The sequence below is a fragment of the Clarias gariepinus genome, chromosome 19 (genome assembly GCF_024256425.1).
Source record: "Clarias gariepinus isolate MV-2021 ecotype Netherlands chromosome 19, CGAR_prim_01v2, whole genome shotgun sequence".
NCBI lineage: Eukaryota > Metazoa > Chordata > Actinopteri > Siluriformes > Clariidae > Clarias > Clarias gariepinus.
Genome location: NC_071118.1, coordinates 6,987,149 through 7,002,030, shown reverse-complemented (window position 1 = coordinate 7,002,030; position 14,882 = coordinate 6,987,149). Strand labels below are relative to the sequence as shown.

At 38.6% G+C, this 14,882-nt stretch overlaps 1 protein-coding gene across 1 annotated transcript in view; it reads left to right on the top strand.

The window, feature by feature from the left end:
- The window catches only part of LOC128507456 (neurexin-2-like), a 28,841-nt gene extending 15,150 nt beyond the window's left edge, over positions 1-13,691 (top strand). The window contains exons 2-4 of the mRNA XM_053478394.1: positions 784-804; positions 13,205-13,234; positions 13,514-13,691. Of these exons, the coding sequence (XP_053334369.1) occupies positions 784-804; positions 13,205-13,234; positions 13,514-13,677 (215 nt within the window). The 3' untranslated portion in view covers positions 13,678-13,691. The remainder of the gene's footprint in view (positions 1-783; positions 805-13,204; positions 13,235-13,513) is intronic.
- Positions 13,692-14,882: the final 1,191 nt, after the last annotated feature.

The window sequence follows — 14,882 nt, the reverse complement described above, 5'->3', positions numbered from 1 at the left end:
TACATTTACTCCTTTAGCATTTTTTTGACAAGGCAGCACAAATTGGCTGACACCGGACAATAGGACTAGCGTTAATGTCAAACCCTGTGCTCCGTGCAAAGATTTAACAACCTCAGCTTTTTTCTTTTTTTTTTTCAATTCAGACATTTTCTCAGGTACATTTTTTCCCGAACTTATTCAGGCTCCTTGTTTGTAGGTATTTCGGCATGTCATCTATCCAAAAAGAGCTGTTCTTCACTACTTGTATGTTGGTGCCACTCTTTTTTTTTTTTTTTTTTTTTTTATAAATAAAAAAACTGCAACCACTTTGCAAAAGTGCCTGAAAAAAAACAAGACACATCGAAATTTAAAAACGAGTTTTTTTAATTTTGGAAACAGTTGTGCTTGCAAATCTAACATAACATTCTAATCATCTCCTATAAAGGATGATCAGTTATTTGTCTACTTAAATGATTTAATATAGAGGAATGGAAATAAACACACTTGTGTTTACAATCAGTGTCAATTATGTTTTAACTGGCGTGTGTTTTTACTTTAAAAATAACACTAAGAAGCGTTTTATGACAATTTTCTGCTTTCATATCTTTCATACTACGCATGTAAATAAAATTGCAAACCGATAATGTACAGTACAACACACTATCTTCATTTTCTCATGTTTTGCTCAGTTACAGTCTTTCAAACCTCTAGACAGTGGAAAAAGAAATCGATATGTGCTTCGTTGTTGACTCATTTATTTTTCTTCTTTTCTCCTCTTCCCTTTTTTCCTTGGCCACGCTGTAGCTGTTCAGCAAGTGTTAGAAGGTAAGACCACTGTTTTCTTTTTTCTTCACATCTGAGCTAACGTTGCTGACCCGATACGCGGCTTCTGTACTGTCATGGTTCTATTGATTTTGAAACACACTGTCAGTTTGGACTGCAGTTTTGCTGACCGAGTTTGGCCAATGTAAAACGGCTAACATAGATGAGGCAAATACCACGGGGATGTGTTCGAGGTGCTTGAGTAATAATCTCTTGTGGGATTTATCTCTACTAAGTATAGAGTTTGGGTTTGACATGTTCCTGTTCGATCGTGATGTTGGAATGCATGCATGCATTTTTCTCCTTGCTTGTACAGTATAATTCTGTAGTTCTGAAAACACGGAATAGTCCACACTATCGTGTCTGACTTTGGACCGGGGCGACAAAACAGATTTCTTTGAGATGCAAATTACCGTCATTGTTATTTGTACTTCAGAAGCATACTCTAACAAATGGCAGCCTAATACAGTATCTTTTGGCCGCTGGTGAATGGTGCAACATCATGAGTGATCAGACATATAAACCAAGAGACAAATTTAGCTGGGTGGTTTGAATGGCATTACTCTGTCTTTCCTTGTCAATCAAAGCAATGATAGCTGATTCTCAGCTTCTGTGAGTCCTTCATTCATGTATGTGGAAGAGGGTTGATAGCACTTTCCTCCAAGTGTGCAACGTGAGCGGCAGCCTGACAAGAGGTTGTCAAGAACAAAATCTTGTTAACACATAATGTCATATCAGTATCAAGGGCCTTCGTTAAATATTCTTTAGATCTATTGTGTAAAGTACATCCTGTTTGGAAAATCAGCACGAGCAGCGTTTAGGATTAATCTAATCTAATGTTTTTAACACCCCTCATCTCACCTAGACAACCTGCTAATATCGATGCTAAGCCCAACTGTATTAGATATGTTAAATTTAATGACAGCAACAATAAAAATAAAAATAAATCCCCTTTTTTACGACTTCATCTTGTTTTTAGCTTCAAAGTGGGCTCCTGGATGTTTGATGTATGGTGGAGATCTCATAAGATCGCTTGAGTAGGCACACTAATTGCAGTTGATGATTAAACTAGGGATATCTCAGTGCTAATTTCTTAGTCATGAATCATGATATGTACCATGTAACAACATCCTTTACTCGATCGTTGAATGGAAATATTGTCCTTGCACCCAATTAGAAGTTGCTAGAACTGTAAGGTTAGCGAAATCAAGGAGCGTTTAGTCTACTAATTGAGTGCATGATCCAAGGTCCCCATTTATCTCACGGGAAGAACAGAATAATTGTCAACTTCTGGAGCTGGGCTGAATTTTCTGGTTAGAACCGAGTCCATATTTATTTGGACACGAATACAATTGTTTTGCCTCCGCTCGCAGCCAGATTGCATTTAAATCGAAGCAAGCAAAATGGGATTAAAGTGTTACAGCCATTTATTTTTATAACCCCCTATACTTTCAGAGGCTCAAAAGTGATAGGACGACCTAAATGACTTACATTTTAGAATTATGTTTTTTCATTTAATGCCTGCTTAAAGACTTGGACAATTAAACATCACAGAGTGCAACATTTTCCCCCGTGAGATACTTTGAGAACGTCTTTCTGCCTTCGATTTTGCCCTCTTTAAGAATATTACATTGCTTTTTTTGGGGTTGCGTTTTGGGTCGTTATCTATCTGTGTTGAAAAAAAAAAGTTCACATCATTAAAAAAAAGAAAATGGATTGGCAGCCAAACATGCTCTGCATTCACCATGGTTGTAAAAAGATATGGCATGCTTTGGAACATGAGCCCATCCTTTCCTTCCTTTTACTCTTCTCTTTTCATCATTCTGGTTTAAATTAACCGTGTATCGAAAGTGAGCAGATTTTTTTAAGTCTATTCTTTGAAAAGAAAAATGGTGAGCCTGTATCCACTATAGCCTCCTTTTTAATGCAAACCCAAAGTGCTCCTCTGTTGCTGTTTCCGATGCTTTTCAGGTCACCGTGGTTGCAGGCCGGTTTTTAACATTACCGTAGCCTTCCCATCTGCTTGAACCAGTCTGGCCATTCTCCTCTGATGTCTCTCATCAACAAGGCATTTCTGCCCACAAAACTGCTGCTCACTGGATGCTTTTATTTTTTCACACCATTCTGTTGTATTATTCTGTTGTGTGTGAAAATCACAGGAGATCACCAGGTTCTGAGATACTCAAATCAAGCCATCTGGCAACAACAGCCATCGCTGTGATCACATTTTCCCCCATTCTGATATTTGTGATCATTAAAATGTGCGTTGTAAAAGATTAGGTCTCTAATGGTTAAGGACGTGGGTTTGACATTTAAAAAGATATTTTTCAATGGCTTGATCTCCGTCATGAATCCAGGCGTTCTTGCCCACATTCACGAAAGCTCCACCCCCAGGATATACAGTAGGATCGGCCGGCAAAGAAGACTTTCTATATAATCACTGACAAGAAGCCAATTAAATAGAAATCAGTTTTCAAACAGGTTTTCTCAGCCAGCCATGGCCTAAAAATTTTTTTTCCAGCAAGTTCCTTATATCTTTTAGGTTTCTTATTTGTACAAATAGTAAAAAAAAAAAGACAAGTACACCTTAAACTAAAGCTGTACTGTACGTAGAATTTTATAGTTATAGTAAGTAACATTTTTGTCTAAATGTTTAAGTTTATAAGCTATATAAATACTAATAATGTAATTAATACAGCTACTGTAATAATGGTGTTGTTGATATGGAGCATAATTAATTAATAATATATATTTATATTAATAAATATATATATATTGTGCTGGCTGAGATCATAAGGGCACATTTACATATTTTTTTTCTGAAGTTTACGAATCTCTGATGTAGAACACCACTGCTTTTCATAGACCATCTATTTTAAGGCTGTGATCATGACCACTTATCGTGTTGATGCTGCCTGGTGGTGGGCAGTTATCCAAGAGGACACTCACACACCACAGAATGACTGAGGCTTTCATTCTGAGTGTGTGCTTTCAGTGCATGTCTTTAATCATTCCTCCACTCTTCTCTGTCAAGCCTGAAAGCATGGACTACAGCATTCAAATGGCTAATGCTAGGCAAAGATCCGATTCAATTCTATTTTATTTGTATAGCGCTTTTAACAATTGACATTGTCGCAAAGCTGCTTTACACAATCAAAAGAATTATTTGTAATTAAGTTTGTATAAGATGTAAACGTGTATGAATCTAAATGATAGGACGATGGCGGCAGTGGCAAGGAAAAACTCCCTGAGATGGTAATAAGATGTGCCACAAGAAAGGATTTGAGCACTTAAAGGGCTCAAGTCATTCTTATTGCTGCAGAATGTATGGAAACATTCATTCATTCATTCATTCATTCATTTATTCATTCAGGTACAGTATACACTCTTTACTCTATTCTACTTCCACATGTCCTAGTGAGGCTTGCAGTGCTAACAGGCTGAGAAGGTCAGTCCAGACTTTTCTCTCCCCAGCCACACATGCCAACTCCTCCTGGGGGATGCTTAATCTTCCCCATCCAGCGGTGACATATAATCTCTCCAGTAGGCTTTGGGTCTGCCCTGGGGTCCCCATTCAGGGGATGATATGCCTGATATAGCTCCACTGGGAGCAGACAATGGGGCATATTTTTATGATGCCAAAAAAACCCACCTCTTCCCAATTCAGTGAAGCAGCTGCTCCACTCAGAGGTTCTCCCACATTGTCAAATGTCAGTGAAACACAATGTCACGATATACAACTTAGTCATCTCCCAATTCCCACGCAACTCGGTTCAGACTAACACATTTTTCCTCCTAGACACATGACGCTAGCCAGACCTAGTCATCCTTCATCAAAGAGCAGCTTAACGCTCATGTCCGGAATACATGAGCTTACAGACGCTCATGACTGGCTAGCGTCGCTCTGATTGGCACAAGAGGGAACATGTTATCCCTCACACCCTGAGAAGACGAACAGTTCTGCTTCCTTGGCCCCCAGACAGATGTCTCTGGCATTGTTGGAATTTTAACTCACTTTTCTGCTGCCTTACATAGAAGCCGCATGCGATGGAACTATTTTCCTAAGTGGGTTTACCTCTGGGTTCTCTAGTTTCCTTCCTACAACATACAATTGGGTGGAACGGCTGCAACGAATTGCCCCTTGATGTGCATTTGTATATGTGTATACCAATGCAGAGATGTTGGTGGGATATGGTCTGGATCCAAACTAACACAGACAGAAATGTTCAAGAGCCATGCCTTGCTAGATCAGGAACGAGTATGTAAAACAAACGCTTGCTGAAGAACATGAGACACAAATGCCTCAGTCAACAAATAATGACTTTAAATGCTAATGATTACACACGCAGCCTGCCCCCACACACACAAACACAAATAAGCATGATAGATGCCCTATTTAGCAGCCTTATTCTTCCTCCTTAGAGGAAAAACTCTTCAGTTCCTGCTTCTCACACTGGCATCAGTTGGCGGAGAACCCTGACTGGAGGTCTCGTCTCCTCAGACCCTATTTCATTCCGGTCCATGTGAGGCAAGTCTGTGCTCACTCAGCACCCTGCCAAAGCAACTTGTGCCAGTCTCAGCACTTGGCATAGTTTAAAAAAGAAAGAAACAGCTGGCACAGCAGCGGCCAAATATCCCAGTCTCCATGACCTTGGCATAATCCCCCCGCTGGAGGCTCTCCTTCAAGAATTCCAGCGATGGGCATTAAAACAGGGCATGCAAATTCCATCTCTGCTCATCTCCATCCGAGTGCTACAGCTAATCAGAGCAGATCGCAGGTGTATTATGCAGAATAGCATGTGGGAGCAGCGCAACATTGGTGACCTTTATTATACGCACCCTGATTATCCAGGATTTGGTTAAAACGCAGTACACAAAAACTCGTTAACTCATCTTGGATGGTGGAATTTGATTAGCATTTGACAACAAATCTGGGGCACAAGTTGCATTTTGCTGAAACGTAAAGTTTTATTGAGCTCCGACTCTCATGTGTGCTTTAATGGCATTTACCCAAACAGAAATTAAAAAATGTTAAAGAATAATTTGGAACAATTCACAAAGAAGCCTTACAGAAATCCAGATGTAGATTTGGAACAGCTGGTAGAATATTTAAACATTTGTGTATTTTCACTAAACTTCAGTAAATTTTTAGTTATTATTAAGTTATTTTTAGGTTTTGAACAATTTTGCATATCATAAGCCTAGTTAAATAATGTGAGTTATACAGTGTAAAAACCTAATTTTTGTAGCATTGTGTAGCTTCCGGTTCCAAGGTTATAGACTAGCACATTTAGCCATGCAAAAAGCTAGCTAACAAGCTTTCGGTGTATTTAGTTATGGAATATTTAACTTAATAAGTTAAAATAGCACCTGTTACAAATTTGAGGTACATCTGTAGGTACATCACTAACAATTAACTAGTACCTGAGTACCTTAGTGCTATTAGTGATATTTGGGATGGCAAAACTTGAAAATGCCAATAATACCAATAATAATAATAATAATAAGAATATTTAGGTCATTTCAGTGACTTAAAGTTCCCATAACAAGTTATCATGTGTTGCAAAGGTCCTCTAAAATGTCCATTAATGCTTCAGCTGGAATATTCTCAGACAATGCATTTTTAATACCGCTACCCCCTCTGTTTTACTCCTCTTCCAAATGTGCCATTTCAGTGTCTATGTAAATGACCTACTGCTGAGCCACGCCCCCTCCAGAGAACTGCAGAGCTGAGCAAGAGGACATCTCCTTATATGAGGTCATAAAAAACAGGGATTTTTTTTTTTTGTTGTTTGTTGTTTTTTCTAAAAAAACATATAGTGAATATATCTTAACTGCAGAGTTGTCAGCCTTATTAAATGTTTAAATCTTTATTATTTTATTGAAGAAAAAAGGTAAATGTAGTATATACAGTATTAAAACACAGGGGTTACGGTTTAAGTTAATATTATTACAGTATGCTGTTATATATCTAGCTCAAGCTAACACAGAGATTCTCCATGAAAGTGAATTATCTTTATTTGCCGCTGCATTGACAGGTTACTACAGGCTCTGTACCTCTGAATAACTGTTTTGAGTACATAGCCTCTAGAATTTTTCACTTTCCATAGTCATTTTATGAAGTAAACAATCCTACTTATAAAAACACACACACACAAAAAACAAAAACAAAAAAAACAAAGCTTGTTGTCCTCAATAAACCATTTTTAATACACACTTTATGCCTGCCTGCAGTTCAATAATAGATTTCAAGGATGGGTTAAAATATCAGGTCCCGCATATAAACATTTTATAAAGCGAGGGCTTTTTATTGCTGCTTTATCGCTCCGCTTTATTCGAACGGATGAAAACTCGGAAGTAATGAATACTTTTCATCCCAATAACTGGCGGTAACAATGTTGTTTCCTGCGTTTTTGCCAGTAAGGCGATCGTCCACCATATTCCGAACAAAGGAAAAAAAGAAAGCTGGAGATTGAGAGAGACAGAGAGGAGTGAGTGAAGGGAGAGAGAGAGAGAGAGAGAGAGAGGAAGAGGAGGAGGAGAGCTGCTTTGGGCAACCTCATACTATTGGAGACACAGGAGCCTGTTGCTATGCCAACACTGGCGGGCCGCAGCATTTCAATGTCGACGTCCACAGCAGGGCCGCTCCACTTCAGCCTGCGCTCGGCTGAAACGACGTCATGCATTTGCATTCCTGGTAGATAAATGTTTACATGCTGCAGATGCCTCTTTTAAAAATACACACTGCGAGGATAATATTTCTCCTGCATAGCTGCTGGGTCATCCTGCTTCTTTTGTTATTATAGTACGAGGCTGAGAGAGCAAAAGAGAGAGAGAGAGAGAGAGAGAGGGGCTTCACTGGACCTCATCTGCAGCTTAATTTAGCCGAATATATTCATCTGCTTAATAAATCAGTAGCTAAAGCATAAATGGCCGGTCAGTGGTCATGAAAGAAACGGGGTCGAAGTCTTTAATGGAACTTGGCTATTAAAATCGAGCTGAAGTATGAGGCCGGATGCAATTAATATTTAATACCATCGCTTGTCCTCTTTAGTTAAGGCTGTTGAGCAAGAATTATGGTTGTAAACAAAAGTGGAGTAAATGCCTCCATTTCACACTAGAGCAGCCTCGCGGTGCCCACCGTTGTTTAAGTATTTGTTAACAAGCAACGCTGCTTTAAAAAAAAAAAAAAAAAAAAAACATTACATGTTCACTCGCCATCTTTTTTTTTTGTTGCTTGTCTCGGTTAATTTGTGAGATGAAATTCATTTCATCCTCATTGTGTTTAGAAACATGAGGAGTCACTGAGCCCGGTGTTCCAAAGAGATGCGACTGGTTTAACAAGTTTTGAACAAGGTGTTTTATTATGAAGGGGATAACACAAGATTGAAAAAAAATAATAAAACCTGTGAATGCAGAGTCATATACAAGTAAATGAGCTTTTTTTTTTTTTTTTTTTTTTTAACATCTTTAAAAGTAAAAAAGTTGCCATAACAGATGCACAGAAATATACCCTCAGTACTTGTGGGCATTACAAGTGAAAACCAGTGCTGTAGAGTGGGTTTTTGGTAGAGCATCAGGATGTCTAGATCAGGACAGCCAAACTGAAACGTGCACATGACCTTCCAGTGTGATCTCAATATCAACCCCTGACGAAAGCAGGTCTATTTTCTATTTTCTATTTTTTTGAAAATTGCCACTGTGCTCACTGGCACTACACATCTTTTTTAAATTATTATATTATTACTATATGAATACGTCTAGCCCATCAGTATTTTGTACACAGCCAGTAATCCGCTAGCCCTGTTACTGACTGTCATACACCGCTCTCGTAGACAAGTCGAAACGTGGCTTCTGAACAACAAGTTAATCACATAAACTATTTTGGCACTGAATCACTGTGACCTGGATGTCGTTATGACAGAACTAGCTCATCTTGTTTTGATTTTTGATTTTTTTTTAACTACAAGTGAAATATCAGACTTCCTAAAATAGTTAGCATGTGATAATGATAGGTTGCAAAAATATTAGTCCTAAATAAGCCAATTAAAACTGATTAATATATATACGGCCAAAACATGGTATTGGTGGAATTTTGAGATAAAATCGTATGACATTATTTTTCATAATACGTAATGCTTATTACTGTATCCATGCTTAATTTTTTGTAAATATGCATACACATTTAGATTTTTATCCGATGGAAAGAAACACAGTTCAATGCCCTTTTATTTAGTGTCTGTAACTTGTTTGAATTCAAAATCTATCAATTATATTAACTGTCATTCAGATGAAACTTGGCCAGTTTAGATTTCACATGAAAAGACATAAACCTGTAAAAGGTGTATTATTCTAACGTATTAATATCAATACAACATAGTATCAATACTCATAAAGAAATATGAATAATTAGCACTTATTAAATTATTATTGTATAAAGCGAGACAGTATAATGCTGACGAAAGGCCATTTTAAGGGCACGTATAAAATCATCTCTCCAAAACGGCTGAAGTTAGTAACTTGAAATTTTTAGGGAAGCAAGATTGGTCACGTTTTGCACAAACTGTGAAATGTAGCTTCTTTTCCACAGACATTTTCTAAAACCTATAAATCAGCACCAATACTGTGTTTTAGCTGATAATACAGACGTCAGTTAACTAATTCTTAGGTGAATTAAACCTACCACATCCCCTAATTCAAGCGCTGGAGTTTGTTTTTAAAAAGAAACCACGTACAAAACATTGACTCTCCTATATTTATTCAAGCTTTGCCTTGTTTTTACTTGAAATGCATCATTTCTGGCTGTTAGTGACCTCTAAATCACCTGATAAAATTACACTTATTCTACTGGAAATAATGTTAGAGATCCCTTCGATAGAGATCCTATCGGATGTTTGTGCAAATGGGTTCATTCCTTTAGATTCTCCCCAGTTTGGCCATTTGCCATACAAGCAGCTCTCCAGTATCATGTGACAGCTACCATCTGGGGAGGGTGAGAGCAAAGAGGTGCTGCTTCGAAGCCACATGAAGCCAGCCAGCCAGCTGCTCAAGTCGCATTACGGCAACACGCTGGGATGAAAGCGCTATCTACCCTCTTCCACATACATGAGCTCACAGGTGTCCGGCTCAGTAGCTAGTGCCATCGCGATTCTACGACACGGGATTGAAAGGTAATGCCATCCAGAGAGCATTTTAAACTTGATCTAAAGCACGGCAATGTTCAGCCTGAAATTTTGAATCAACCAACCAGACGAAGGTCAAAAAAGAAATAGCACTCACAGAATACTTGAGAAAAAAATAAATGTGAAAGTTGGCAAGGCTTTGCTAAATGGTTTGAACAGTTATTATAAAAGAATCGGGACGTCTGATTCGATGTAAAGGAAACAGATATAACACGCGTCTTTTCCAGACCCACAAGACCGGGAAAATCAGGAAAGGGTTAACTTTTACGTTCCAAGACATTAGCAGAATGTAATGCGTTACGTCTTGGTTGGATGTAATGCATTAGGTATAATTGAAAAGTAAATTGTAACCAGGAATAAGATTTATTTGCCATTCATTGTCTAGTTCCAAAAGGTGGAAGGATGAGCATGAGCGGTTAAATGGCGTAATTGAGCTGATGGATAAGGCTGTTATGCACATTTCCAGAGTTCAGAGTAAACAATTAGCCACACAGCGACTTTAGTGCTCAGGACCTCCTGAGCCGCGCGGCAGTAGTTTCGTCTCGATTTTCTTCGCTCATGTTTTTCTTTTACAATAAAACCTCACTAATCAGTCAGGAAAACAACTGTATCTTCTCCACTTAGTTATTTCCCACACTGTGAAAATTACAGGCTATTGACAAAAACAAATGTTTAGGTTTCAGTCTTCCACCAGACACCCCTTTGTTATTTTAATGGAGTTGAGTACACTGCCACCTTTCACTATTATCTGTTCTTCAGCTCCGTTATCGCTTTAATAGTGAGCTTTATTCGTGACGGAAAGAAAGTGGCATCACAGCTAATGGGACCTTGGGGATTATTATTAATTTTTTTTCCGAGGAATCTCTCACTCAGCGTCAAGCGAGTGAGAACAATGATGCAGAACCTCTGCACCGTAATCACACCCACTCCCTCCGCTTAAATCGAATGCATACATAATGAAGGCTCGCTTCCAGGCTGGACAGTCTAATTCTGGATTTTGTAATTTTTTAAAATATATTTTTGGCCTAATGGCTCTGAGAACATGCGGGTGGAATCCAGAGACTATTCTGTTTTTAATTTAACTTTATCTTGAATGCAGGATGATTCACCATAGGGGAAAGAAATTTTGGTTAATGAGACATAAGCCGGCTTTTATATGATTACTGGGAGTAATCGTGAAATGTAGAGAAAGTGCTAGACCGTAGTTTTAACCTCAGCCGCTTCAATTATGCTACTACAGGCTATATAAGACACGGTTTCTTTTAAAATTTCACTTCTGGTTAAAAGTAAAAACTCAGTTTTTATAACTTGCGGTATTAATAGGCATGGTTAATATTTCTATGACTTTCTTTATGAAATACTAGTTAAAGGGCCAATGTGTCTTTATTGTTTAACACGGGTCCAAGCACTGAATAATGTCTTTCTAAGGATTCTCTACTCTTTTGATTTTGGTTACTGACTGGTCTCACATTGAATTATTATGGAACATAAGTAAGATGTTTACCAACCGTACAACCGGGTGTTACTGTACATATCCTGAGAATGAAATATTAATTTAGATCCATTCATCAGTGTGGGCGGGCATTGTCTGGCTCAAATAGCTAAAGCTCAGTCAAGGGTGAAATGATTAGAGCCAAATCTAAAAGGAGGAATGCTTAATTTAGTTTGAAGTGGCCTCTCGGGGACAATTTGCTGAAATTTATAAAAAGTCTCACGTTCAGTTTTAAAATAGAGAAATAATAGCGGTGCCATAGGACACAACTCCTCCATGCGGATAAAATAGTATTTTTATTTTAAAAGCTGTCTGAATATGACCAGATGTTCAAGACATATTCATGTTTTTAGAACTAAAAGTGGACAAATCTGAGGATAAAAAGGACACGCTGTGACATAAATGCAATTTTGATTGAAAGGGGGGAAAAAAAAGTGCTTGGACCCTGAGTGCTGGCTGCTAATGTGGCTTCAGAGACGCGCTTACGTTTTTTTTTTTCATCTATAATTACAGATTAACATTCAGACTGTCAGACATTAGCTAAAACAGGAAATGCTGCTTCCTGTTCGGTATCAAAGGTTCGAAAGAATTCAGAAATCTCAAATATGCTGCTATGTTTCAAGGTTTCTTTTTAGATAAAAGATACTTTGTATACTCTGTTCTTCCTCTCTCTTCCACTTTGTGATCGTTCCCTCATATACAACAACAGGTTAGAGGATGGCGTTTAACTCTAAAACATGCCCTTGTCGGATTGGAACCGTTCCAGCGTTCGCTTTTTTTTTTTCTTCCCCTGACCCTCTCCAGCGCTGACCTCGCGGACAGGCTAGTCTTACAATTCCTCCGGATGAGCATTTGCATGGAGTATTTCTGTCCTGTTCAATGTCACATTAATCCCAGGAAACAACAACAGCGAGATGATTATAGAACGCACGCTCTCGGATAATGGCTCGTGCTTTTTTTGGTCGGGTAATTGATGGGTATAGAGCTGCCAAGGAGCTGACATTATTACAGTACTGAATCAACTGCCAGGCGTTTATTTTTCTGCATGTTCGGTGAGGAGTTCCGGTTAGTCTGGGCAGGTTATCTGGTGTGCCCCGCTGCCCGACATCCTTTCGGCTGGGTGGGTGGAGAGGGATTTATCTCTGTCTCAGCTGCTTTTTATGAGATACTCCCCTCCGATTTCTTTCTCTCTCTCTCTCTCTTGCTCTCTCTCTCTCTCTTTATTTTTCTATTTTTTTAATGAATCTGTGGCTTTCAAATGCAGTATTTATGGTTGCCTCTGCTATAGCATAAAAATGTATGAACTAAGGAATGCTGTCTGCCAAACACTAAATATGTGCTCCATTAGGAAAAAAAGCATTTATGTGAGCAAGTGCCCTCGGGCGCTTGCGCCGAATGAAATGCTTTTTTCCTTTCCACCCCTCCTCACACCTCTTACTCCCTTACCCTGATGAAGTGTGTGTTCGTTTTTTTTTTTTCTTCCTTTCTCTCTTTAGCTCTCTCTCTTTCTCTCTCTCTCTTTCTCTTTCAACCTCCCTCCTCAGTTATTTTTTTTTCGGTTTTGATTCGGCATCCATGTCTGCCTCAGGATGTCTGTCACAAACTGCAGCCAAACCTTGTGACAATGCGTTTATTTCTTTTTTTTTTTTTCTTTTCCTTTTTTTTCCCGTGCCTTTTTTATGACCCTCTTTTTTCCCTTTTCTCCCCTTTTTCTGTTTTTTCCCTCAAGGTCTGGCGCACCTGATGTTAAAGAGCCAAGGTATGGGCCCTTGTCCCCTTTCTCTTTTCTTTTTTTTTTTTCCTTCTCTGTCTCTTTGCTTATCTTACTCATATTCCCTCCACCCCCCCTCCTCAAAAAAAAAAAAATTAACCTTCTTTGCTTTTTGCCTTGTTCCCCAAACCACCCCCTCCCTAAACCCCTTTCTTCCCTCCCTCTCACATCCCTATCCCGCTGGTTCGGTGTCCTCTCATTCTCTACTGTGTGTGTGTCTGTGTGTCCTTCATGTGCGCCTCACCCTTGTCCTGTCCACTGGCCCAGCCCCAGGACCTGCTCCACTGAAGGCCACTGCAGCTGCAGGTAAAGCTCTTCTGATCTCCCTCTCACGCTGGTTGGGTCCTGCTGTGCTTCAGTCAGTCTCTCACTGCCCACAGAATGCACAGGGCCCATGCTCTGGGGGCATTCTAGCTGTTTGGCTTTCCTAGATCTTTTAGTTATATCATGTGTTCAATCTCTGCTCAAATCTGATTGTTATATATAAAATGTATATCTACTTTAAAATCTGTGTTTTTTTTTTTTCCTATGCAAATTTTATGCTTGTTTTTTTATAATTATGCTTTGGGGAACCATTTTGTTTCATTTGAATTTTTTTTTTTCTTCCAGGGTGGGACAATACCACGATATAATGCAAATTCTTTTTTCTGAATTCACAGAACATGCACCGTGCCGAGTTTACACCTTTCCTATGAATAAACATCTCAAAGTGTCAGGGTTAGCAAAACGGCATCAAAACCCTTCAGCGTGCCACACCGAACAATTTTAGATCGATCAGGTTCCCTGTCTCACGCAATAATTGAATGCGGCTTGATTCCATTCCTTCTAACTGACTTGTCAATCTTCATTAGTCGTGGTGATTACAGGACTAGGTGAGATAAGCCGGGTTTCAGAATGACATAATTACCAACGACTGGCTCATAACACTCACATGTGCATGCGTCTTCATTAGCATGATTAATGATGTTTTTAGGAATGTGTCTCAATTAATGTAAAAAAAAAAAAAAAATCCTCTAGGTTAAGACACCAGTCAAATATTCAACCATGACCAATATGTTAACTTTCTTTCTTTCATACTTTTTTGTTAAACTCATGGGTCCATCATGGATGTGTGAAAAATTGATGCGTGTCTGAACCAAATGCTTCAATGCCAACCACTGCGAGTGAGAGGATTGGATCTACACTGTTCCCTTACTTAAATCTTGGACATTTTCTGAAATAAAAATCGAAAACAGAATCAGTGTTACAACCTCTTGTTAGGAAAAAAAAAAAGTCATCACATGATGTCATATTTGCATATTTGTTAGAATTTAAAAATCCATAAGGTGATGAAGTCATAAAGCGCACAAAAGAAGCAGTTACTGTACACACTCACTTTAAACCTCAGGGCTGTTCAGTTCTCAAATACAGCTAGCAGCCATACCATAAATTACAGGTTTACATTAACACATGAAAAATACATACTTTTAAAAAAAAAAAGCATGTTGGTATTTACCAATGAAAAATATATTACAATATAAGTGATACGGCTAAGCTTTGCTTCTGTAACATTTGTGGAAGGAGTCTCCAGAGTTTTGTAATAGTATGTTTTCCAATACAGAAAAGTCTTTAGGACTGACAAGAGCCATAAAAATAC